The sequence below is a fragment of the Pangasianodon hypophthalmus genome, chromosome 16 (assembly GCF_027358585.1).
Source record: "Pangasianodon hypophthalmus isolate fPanHyp1 chromosome 16, fPanHyp1.pri, whole genome shotgun sequence".
Taxonomy (NCBI): Eukaryota; Metazoa; Chordata; class Actinopteri; order Siluriformes; family Pangasiidae; genus Pangasianodon; species Pangasianodon hypophthalmus.
This window is the reverse complement of record NC_069725.1, coordinates 11,034,581-11,045,131: the sequence shown is the minus strand read 5'-3', so window position 1 is coordinate 11,045,131 and position 10,551 is coordinate 11,034,581. Positions and strand designations below refer to the sequence as shown.

The 10,551-nt window shown below is 39.8% G+C and overlaps 1 protein-coding gene across 2 annotated transcripts in view; it reads left to right on the top strand.

Moving 5' to 3' along the window:
• Positions 1 to 2,520: 2,520 nt before the first annotated feature.
• Positions 2,521 to 10,551, top strand: part of flna (filamin A, alpha (actin binding protein 280)) — a 31,037-nt gene continuing 23,006 nt past the window's right edge. For both annotated transcript variants that reach the window (XM_034311887.2, XM_034311886.2), the window contains exons 1-2: positions 2,521 to 2,816; positions 5,978 to 6,455. In XM_034311887.2, the coding sequence (XP_034167778.1) occupies positions 6,080 to 6,455 (376 nt within the window). In that variant the 5' untranslated portion in view covers positions 2,521 to 2,816; positions 5,978 to 6,079. The remainder of the gene's footprint in view (positions 2,817 to 5,977; positions 6,456 to 10,551) is intronic.

The following is a 10,551-nucleotide window of genomic DNA, read 5'->3' as shown; positions in this document are numbered from 1 at the left end:
AGCCTGCTTCAGGTGTTTAGCTGGATTCAGGTCTGGGCTCTGGCTAGGCCATTCAAAAACATTGAGCTTCTTTTGGTTAAGCCATTCCGTTGTTGATTTGGATGTATGCTTTGGGTCATTGTTGTGCTGAAAAGTTGAATTCCTTTTCATCTTCAGCTTACTAGCAGACACCTGAATGTTTTGCACTAAAACCGACTGGTATTTGTATTGTTTTTGTGAGAAACGGCTTCTTTCTAGTCACCCTACCCCGTAGCCCAGATATGTGAATAATTCAAGAGAATGTTTAGTAGTAATCAGTACTTGTCAGATATTCCTGCAGCTCCTTTAATGTTGCCGTAGGGCTCTTGGTAGCCTCCCAGGTAAGTTTTTGTCTTGTTCTTTTGTAAATTTTGGAGGGATGTCCTGTTCTTGGTAATGTCACAGTGGTACCCCCATTTTTTCCACTTGTCGATGATGGCCTTCAAGGTGTTCCGTGGTACATCTAATGTTTTGGAAATTCTTTTGTACCCCTCCCCTGGTCGATGTCTTTCAACAATTGAGATAACATACATGCTTTGTAAGTGCTTTGTGGACCATGGCTTCAGCAGTCAGATGAAACCAAGAAGATGTCAAGAGGGTAATCAGAATAATTTCATTGATGGCAGCTGTATGATAATTACTTTTGAATATTGGTTCATTCTGAAACACAGCCACATCCCCAATTAAAAGGGTGTGCACACTCACACAACCAGGTTATTGTAACTTTTTTTATTTTTCTGACATGATTAATCTTAGTTTCCAAAAAGACTGAGTGGTGTAATAAAATCAAAAGGTGCTTCAACAATGTATTAGTTTAGGGGTGTGCACACTTACGCAACTAGCTTATTATAAGTTGTTTATTATTCCTTTTTTCCATAAAAAGAAGTTTCAGGTTGTTTTTCACGTTATTTGTATACTCTGCGATTTCACATTGAAGGTGGGAAAAGATCTGACATGATTTATCTTAGTGTCATTCTTTTACTTCACAAAAACCTGCCATTTCACAAGGGTATATCCATTGTATGTTTAAAATGTTTCATTATATTATGATGATATGAATTTTATTAAATGTAGTGTAACTGTGTTAACATGAGCATGCATTACCCAGTTACAGTGCAGTAATTTTAAATCTGTCTTTATTATCCCCCTGTATCTGTGATGTAGTGTATGTCTCAGTTTATCAACATCTACATCTTATCTCCATGGTTCTATTTTAATTCTGGTGATGTATGAGGCCACAACACAAATAGATCATTAATTAAGTCAATCCTTTACCATGGTGATATTTTCTGATTTTCTTCAATGGTTCCAGAGTTTAACGTAATCCATAGAAGTTGGTATTGGGAGGAATTCATGAAGGTATAGTCTGGGGCCGCAAAGGAGTCAAAAGATTTTCACTTGACTTATAAAGAGCTTGGATGTCATCTCCATCTCAGCAGTGACTTTAACACACCAATAGTCACTGGCTTGATGGCAAGGCTTTTGGCGTGATCTTGTTAGTCAGGCAAAACAAACTGAAACAAAAGGTAGAACAGTTAATACAGACAGTTTCAGCCCTCGGACTGCTCTGTTATCTGTTTTATATCTCTGCCGAGAGCACTACAGACTGCTGCTCTTTACTACTCTTGGTTATCCAGGGTTTGTACCACTGCTCTCCTGTTCAGAGAAAGGATGTGAATATCTCAGAAAATATGGAATACATTAATACATTTATAATTTTATTAGTGCCGCAGAATAATAATTTCAGAATAAAAGGTATAAAATAATATAAACTGATCTTTGAACAGTAATTATACACAGTGTAATTGTGAATTATTCTTTCACTCTTTCACTCTCAGTTACAACGCGCACACACACACACACACACACACAATATAGCCCAATTGATCTAATCTGTGCGGAGGATTTAAGGGCATATTTGGGTCATGTTTTGGGTCAAATATGTCCTTATTAAATCCTCCGTCCATATTTAAGGACATATCTGGGTCATGTTTTGAGTCAAAGGAATCTGTGATTAGCCTACTAATCCTGTCGGCCTAACACAACTAGGCCATAGATTAAAGTGCTACTCGAAAGCTGTGCACAGACTTTCTAATCCTTTAAAGTTTATGGGACAGGCTTAGAGCGTAGCAAGAAGTAGAGCAGTCCATAATAAAACCTGTGAAATAACCGGGTGAAAATGAGGTATACTACCGTAGCCTACTAAACAGCATGTTGAACAGGAGTACTCCACCTGTGGTGACTAACCTGTGGCAGTGTACTATACGGGAGTGTGTGATTTAATTGGGACGTGGCCAGTTAGACTTTGGGAATGCTTCTGCTCAAGAAGGTTCTTCGACCTGAGAGCTAACAGTACAGTGCGCGCGCGCGCACGCACACACACACACACACACGCACACACACACACAAAACACACACGAAGCGGATACGGGCGCGCGCAGCCAGGGTGACATCATACCTTTAAAATCCGAAGGCGCGGTCGCATCGCCGTATAACGTCAGCTCTTTCTCACTGAGCGCGCTTAGAGATAGAAAAGGGTTGCCCTCCTCCTTCTCTTCCACCTCTTTGATACTTTACCAATTAAGGTTCTCGTGTTAGGAGAGGAGAAAAGGAGATAGAAAAGAACAAGAGGGTGTCACTCGCGTTCTTTCTGGAGTTCACCGAGCTCGCGCTTTCCCCTTAGGGAGACTTCAGTCCGGCAGGGAGGGACACTGAGATAGTGCACTCTTCTCCGCGTAACGGCGTGAAGCACTCACAAGGTACCATCTTAAGGCCATTCGGAAAACATCGCGAAACATGTAAGTCAGAAAGTTTTCATTTTTCATATCACAGTCATAAGAGGTTGTGCAACTCAAACTGTATGGAGAGTGAAGTGTACAGTTATAGTGTGCTGATAACTGTAGCCTGAAATAGCTACAGTGCAGATGGAAATGTTTGCAATGCTATTAATCCATACTTGTAAGTCAACCTAAAGTTAACTCTTTTGCTTCAGTCAGCTTTGGCAAACATAAGCGGTTACATTCATAGCAGACGAGCTGTGATGCTCAGCGTACTGTGAGTAGTTACTGAGATTTGTGTGCATCATCAATAGCTGCTGCTTTGTGGACTAGAAAACCACACTTGGTCCCAGTACTGTGATTTAGGTTTGTGATAGGATTGAAATGCTTAATTGAAATTGATGGTATGACAGCTGATGTACTTTCAGATGTACACTGTTGTTATTTACAACTGATTGTTAAAAAGGCATATAATCAAATGCGGGGCCCACATGAAGATAAGGCGTGTCTGAACAGGGCCGGATGATCACCGCTGTACATGATCCTGTGTTCTTCTTTACACTGTTCTGTGTCAGCTCCCATTCCTTCAACACTCTCTCTCCTCATGCATATTTCCTGTGCTTTAGCTGATGAGTCGACATACACATACCCTGCGGCTCTCTACAGGGGTTTAAACATGTCGTAACCTAATTAAGCCCTCCTCACCAAATAAGGCAAACTATGGAAAACGGCGGCCTGCTTTCTCGCCTGTATATCACTGTGTAACTTGGATGGTCGCGTGCGCCCCCCTACGCTCACAGCGCAGTGTACACTGGGAAAACTCACCTGAGCGGACCGACAGCAACGAATGATCAAGATCACTGCTCAGCACTCTTCTTGTGGTCCTGGAGCACATGCATTTAAGTACAATTCAGTGTTTTAGATGCCCTAAGACATTTTACGGGTTCTAGTATCTCGTGTAGTAGGCAGGTCTTCGAAAATAAATAAATAAATAAATAAAACTACTTTTATCAAAATAACTGTTTTTAACATTTCTTTTAAGACGTCTTCTAAGATAATCTAGTTTATTTAGTGCTCAAGACAGTCTACATGGGCCATATTAATTTGTTTTTCTATCTTGCAAAGAAACATCTTGCACATTTTTGAAGTAACCGGGGGGGAAAAAAACACCGATGATTTTCCAGTACTGTAATCTGTGTTTTTCATTCGCCTGCTGAAGATAGCACGCTCTGCGGTTGACGACTGTCACATGAAGGTTAACCACAAGGCTTGTTCGTCCGGTTCGTCACGCGCGGATGTGCCCCATGTGCGTGCTTGGCACTTCTGCCGCATGCATCGTGTGGGTTTTCTACCTAATGTGAAAGTATCAGTGTAGGGACGTGCTTTTTCAGTATCTTTATCACCTGTTAATGAGACAGAAATGTTTTCGAAGTTATTTCTCCCATGTACAAGTTCATATTGAAAACAAATTACACATGTGTACAAACTAAAGTATGTGTCAATCTGACTAACATCTGAGGTACATCGTAATTTTATCATTACTATAACAAAACTATTGACGTATGACAAGAAATTCTATACTTCATGTCGAAACTATTAGGTCTAAGTCCTGCAGATGGCGCCAAAGTACGAAATGAGACTGGCATGATAAAGTAGCAGAACTTTGAGTTACACTTTATGCATGAAGTTTAAAAGCATTTACATCAGACACAAGTGAAAACAGTATGTTGTGGTGATATAGTTATTATATACCTAGTGTTGAATTACTTAACTACATGTTTAATGTATATGTTTGGAGAATTGTTTATATGCATATTTTGCAGTCCTTTATTTTTGTATTTGTTTTTATGCTTGTGTATGTGTATGTGAATGAGAGAGAGGGAGAGAGATTGATATGGGGAGACAGATGGACAAAAAGAATGAAAGAGGGAGAGCAAGTCTGTTTAATGTTGTTGTTTTATGGGTGGGGGGGTTTGGGGTTGATGGGGTCAGGGGGCATCAGTAGTTAGACCGAGGGCATTCCTCAGATTCTCTTACAGAGGAAAGTTCTGGAAAAAAAGGCCAAATGGAAACATTCTTTATGCTTAACATCCTCTACCACAGTTTTGGCCATATTTACTTAAAAGTCTGGGTTAATTAAGTAGCCTACTGTTTCCTAAATTGACCCTATTGAATGACACAAACAGGATTAAAAAAACAAAAAAACTTGCCAAGGATTTTATGATACATACTTTGCCTATTCAAATAGTATCAAATATAATTTCTATAATATAATATAAATATAAAATTCCATACTGATTCATTGTGTATTATTTCTCTAAGGCTAAAGGGGTGTCTATATCTGTTCACACTCTCTCCTACAATGCATTCCCCAACCTAATGAAATTACATCAAGAATTTAATGGTACTTTTAGTAAGTAGAATATACAATGTCTCTACAAAGTGATTCACATCAGGTTCATGATATGAATGTCTTTGGGCAAACCAAGTGTTAACTTCACCCTACTTGGATATGGAAGAAACACCCAGGCTTTGAGTTTCATTCTTTACGCCCAGTCATCCATAATTCATGAATTCATTAAATCTTTTTTGTGCTTTGACGTCATAGGCATAATTTTCAGAAACACCATTTGATGCGTCTGATGAGAAAAAACACTCAAACTTCGAGGTCATTAGATTTGTGTTGAATAAAATCCCCATGTGAGGCCGGTTATAGTTCTGTATTATGTGAATTTCCTGGTTTAGCATATTGGTAAAGCCAGCAGGTTCTGTGGAGAAGATGAGAACAATTATTTCTGTCTATTTTTGGCAATCGTATAAACGAGTGAAGTCAATTTACCGTTTAAATTACACAACACTCTAAGGAATCGGCTCGCCTTAACCCACATTAAGTTAAAGGCTCTGTCCCAAACACGCCCAACACACACATCATTCTCTCTAATCTTATAATCTCTTCAAACACTAGGGTTTTGATCAAGACTTTCTCGTAAATTCATTTCATGCTCCAGTGTTCATAGTTAAAATCATTGCTCCAATTCCCTCAATGTCACGCATGTAAATATATACAAATATAGAAAAAATAAAATAAATGTTCCACCTTCTATCTAAATATAGTAGCTTACTACATACATAGTAGGCACCCTTTTTCCTGAGTTTATTTCTTCATTTCTCTTTTCTTGCAGTTACAAGAACTCAATACAAGAGCACAGAGCTCTTAGCAAGACTCCACCCTAAAAAAAAAAAAAAAGTGAGAATCGTAGCGAGGCCGAGCGGAGAGCATAAGAATGAGTCAACACCCACGCCTGCACCAGTCGAGCGCTGCCTCAGCCACATCCAACGCTTCTCTCGCCCCGGACAAGGACGCCGACATGCCCGCCACGGAGAAAGATCTGGCCGAGGACGCGCCATGGAAGAAGATCCAGCAGAACACGTTCACTCGCTGGTGCAATGAGCATCTGAAGTGCGTGAACAAGCGCATCGCAAACCTGCAGACGGACCTGAGCGATGGTCTGCGCCTAATCGGGCTGCTCGAGGTGCTCAGCCAGAAGAAGATGTTCCGCAAGTACAACCAGCGGCCCACCTTCAGGCAGATGCAGCTGGAGAACGTGTCAGTGGCGCTGGAGTTTCTCGACAGGGAGAATATTAAACTCGTGTCCATAGGTATGCGCTTTTCCCCTTACACTTCTCTGTATTACAGTATGTTTCCTTTCTGCCTTGACCGCTAACTTTCCAGAAGTTTTTCCAACTGAATCCTCAAGTCGGCTGGTTTCCCCAGCACTGCCTGCTTCTCTGGCTCTTTTAAACTGATATTCCAGTGTTTGCGAGTATGTTTAACTCTGAAACAATGTTTGTATCGAAGAAATTCCACAGTTATGAATGAAAATGCTGTCCTCAGTCGTATATTCAGCTTTAAAACATGATTTACTTTTAATAATATTTATTCAAGGCACCAAACAGTGTAGGCCACAGAGGGAATAACGGGAAAAGTGTGGATTGTCGGTAAAGTTGGGCCTAGCTGGAATCTCCCACTATGTAGCAATAGCATTTGATCCTTAAACCGCAATTAAAGTTGAAACAGCTAAGCACATTCTCTCTTCATTCACGGTTTTTGAAACCTAGAATTCCTAATAAACATGTGAGTAACTCGTCTTGGCCTGAAGGTCCGCTTACTTTATTATTGACCGGCTGTTAAATAAATAAATATTTATTTATTTATTTATTTATTCCATAACCAAACGCCGAATGTCCACGTTGGATTTAACAGCCGGATCTGGCAAGGCTTTAGGCGCAACAAGTAGGTTTTGTGGAGGGTGTGGAACTAAATCCTACTGGCAAGGTTGTTGGCATCATCTCAAAGTTATCCATACAGCTTCAGGGCAATCCTCATATGCACCTCGGTTTTAATTTGTGTAAAGCTCTGTCCACACAAGTTGCTTTTGTGCATGTGTGGGTGTGTTATTGGTCAAGCCTGGAAGATCTACAATGAAAAACAATCAATCCTATATAGCCTCATTCAAGCCCTGCCTCTACAGTCATTTCCAAAAGATCACTGACCAAGTCTGCCCATCCATCCTAATATCTTGGAGAATGGAAGAATATTTTTGCTTAATTCATAGCAATACCTCTGGTATTTGACCACCTCCAGATCAAATTGGCTAGTGTGTGCTCAGAGCATGCTGATGAACTCAAATAAATCCAGGGCCTGAACCAAAGAACTAAAGGCTTTAATTGGGCTTAAATATGCAGAGAATTTGAAGATCATGTCTGTATGATAGTGTCCTTTGGAATTTGTCCTATGTGTCTCTGAAGATTTTAGGTGATAATAGCTTGGCCAGTTGAATTGTCTTCTTTCTTAAATCCATATTTCACTTTCACATAAACCATAAAGTGTTTAGTGATCTACTAGACTACTGTTCACAATCCTGGGTCTCGCGTACCTTTGGCCTCAACATTTTGGTGCTTTCCCACTTTATTCATCTCATCAATTGATTAACAGGGTTGAACTAGGTGTGTTTGACCAGACAAATTATTAAATTACCCCAGGGCCAGGATGCACTAAAATGCACTACCTACACCACCTCCTGGTTAACAGCAATACTTATGTAGAGACACGTCCATCGAGGGAGGATACTTATATGTTCAGTACATGGCATGTTTGTGGTCTACATTGCTGGTAATTAGATATGCTTCTTCTAGTTAAGAAAGGAGTCTGAAAGGATATGTCTCTGCATGGCAATGTTTCTCAAGAAGCCCTGAAGGGATGAACATAGCATATTTATTGAGGTGTTGCAAGCCAAGGCAGCCAGGGAGCCAGAGAGTACAAAAAAATTGGGTACTAAAGCCTCAGGCGATGCAGTGCAAAATTTTTTCCATCTGCTTGCACTTATCACAGTAAGGATTGCAATTGAAGGTAGTTAATTTTAATCAGCTCAATACTAGCTTGATTCCATCAATATTGACCCATGATTTGAGGTAACAAGGTTTGGTTATATATCATTTAATGTAATGGCCTTTAAATACATATGTATAGATGTCTGTATATGTCCAGAACCTCAGCAATAATGATGAATAAAAAATGTTCTATGGGTTACCACTTTAATGGAGTGCAAGCGTTTGGCTATCTTGTGCTAAGGTTTTTCTTTTCTCAGGGAGAACCTGGCTAATGGACCATTTAAATTTTGGAGATGTACATAAAGTGGAAGTGGGTGTGGTCCTCTTGCCCTGAAAGGTTTCACTTGTGGTTGCTCTTACAGATGCAGCATGGATGGAGGTCAGGTAGTGGAAGGGGTGCGAACACACATTTAGGGTGTGGTTCTGCATGATGTGCTGTTTTGATATTGTATTGCTCAATCTTCATCCATGAGTCTTAGTGCATAACAGTCAGGACAGGACTTGAGTCAGGCATGCTTATCTCTAAACAGAAGTGAGCATTTGTCTGAAAATAAATGTAACCATTTATGGAACAGCCTTTCATAATAACTGAATGGACCTGAAGTCATTACAGGCAGCTGTAATGGCTAAACGATGAACAAGTTTAGAAGTAAATATAATTTAAAGTTGATTTACTGCTAACTGGTAGCATTTAAAATAATATACTAGTACACAACAACATTAGGAAGGGGAAAATGGACAGGAAGAAGGGATTTACACTGAAAAAGACACTGTACATGTGTATTTTTGGTGCCCCAGAATGTAGATGTTCCCTCCAAGCCCAGAGGTGGTGCCTTTTAATAAAGTTAAAACAAACAAACAAAAAAAAGTGCTTTTTACCTAAAAAGCCAAATTTTGTACCTTTCTTACAGAGGGGACGGTATTACATCTACAGTTTTGAGTAAACATAAATTTGAGTTCTGAAGGAAATATCTGTTTCAGCTCTCTATTTTGGAGAAAATATGCTGTCAGAATATACCTAAAATACATTTATTAAGACAAATAAAACATTGAATACTTGGGAGACATTTTCAGGCCCAGTGTTGGTGTTACTGTGGTTTTCCTTTGTATGACAACTTTCTCTCAGAGTGTAGGAGTTTATTATTTTATTAGTATTAATTTATTTATCTATTTAGGAGCTTCTCTTCTCCTGTTGGTCTCCTGTTAGACTTGCTGAGACTGTTTTCTCATTTGTTTTCCACTAAATTAGGTATCTTTTTTATTACCAATGTTTAAAGGCCTAAATGTTCTGGAGGCCTTGCTAATGCCAGGATTTCCTGCTCATTCACAACAGGGAGCTGATGCCGTTGTGAAAGGAAGGGTTGGTGTAAGTAAATTGGAGTAATGCAGCAAAATGAGTCTAGTGTGTATTGATTATAAAGTGTTGAGTGTTTTTAGGTTATCGTGCAAATAAGAGTCATGTGTGTTTCTGTGCAAGTGCATGGCACCCTGTACCAACCACACAGGGAAAGAACCTTGTAGCATGATACCCAAGAACTTTCCTCCAAAGATTGATTCTACAACTCTAAGCTGTTTTTGAAGTAGTCATTTGAATTCTTAGTACAAGAGGGCTTTGGCACGAATGTCTTCCACGGTGACTCAAATGCTGCAGTGGCAATTTTTAGGTGAAAACTTTTTAAAGGTTTCTTTAAGGACACTGTGATTCACCAAGACAGCAGCTGCATAAACCACATGAAGACCATGGCATGCTTCTCATTTTTCTGAAAAGCTTTACAAAGAATGTGGATCTCCAAACCTCACTCAGTTTTAGTGGAGATGTGTGTGCGCACAGGGACAGGATGTGAGGTGGCTTTAAGACTAACAAAAGGACACTTGATTGTAGTTTTCCTCTGTTCTTTTGGGACCTCTGTGATTCATTTTTTGGTGATCCTTTTCAGCAGATAAGATAATTTCCTCTGGCACTACTTAAGATAGTGGTTAGGGATGGTATGCTTTTGCAAAGCCTCCAGACTGGGGCTGCAATTTTCCTTCTCTTTGTACAGTTTGAGGGAGGGTGGTGTGGAGGGTCAGTGAGGGAGAGGTGCAAGTTGAGAACAAGGGAATGAAAGTATGTTCTGGAATGGAGGTGTTGCCTAATGAATGAAATGATTGAATAGAATGTCTCTAAGTAATTGTCAAGAATTGGCACATGCTTACATATTGCTTTTATGAGGGATGTGGTCAGTTGCATGTATATGTGCTTGAGATGCACTGGAATGATTAGGGTACCCTTGGGTTTTATGGTATGTTGTCATGTCCTGTGCTACTAGGTGCCAAAAATGTGCATCAAATCTCAAACAGCTAAAACATAAAATCATACTTTGAC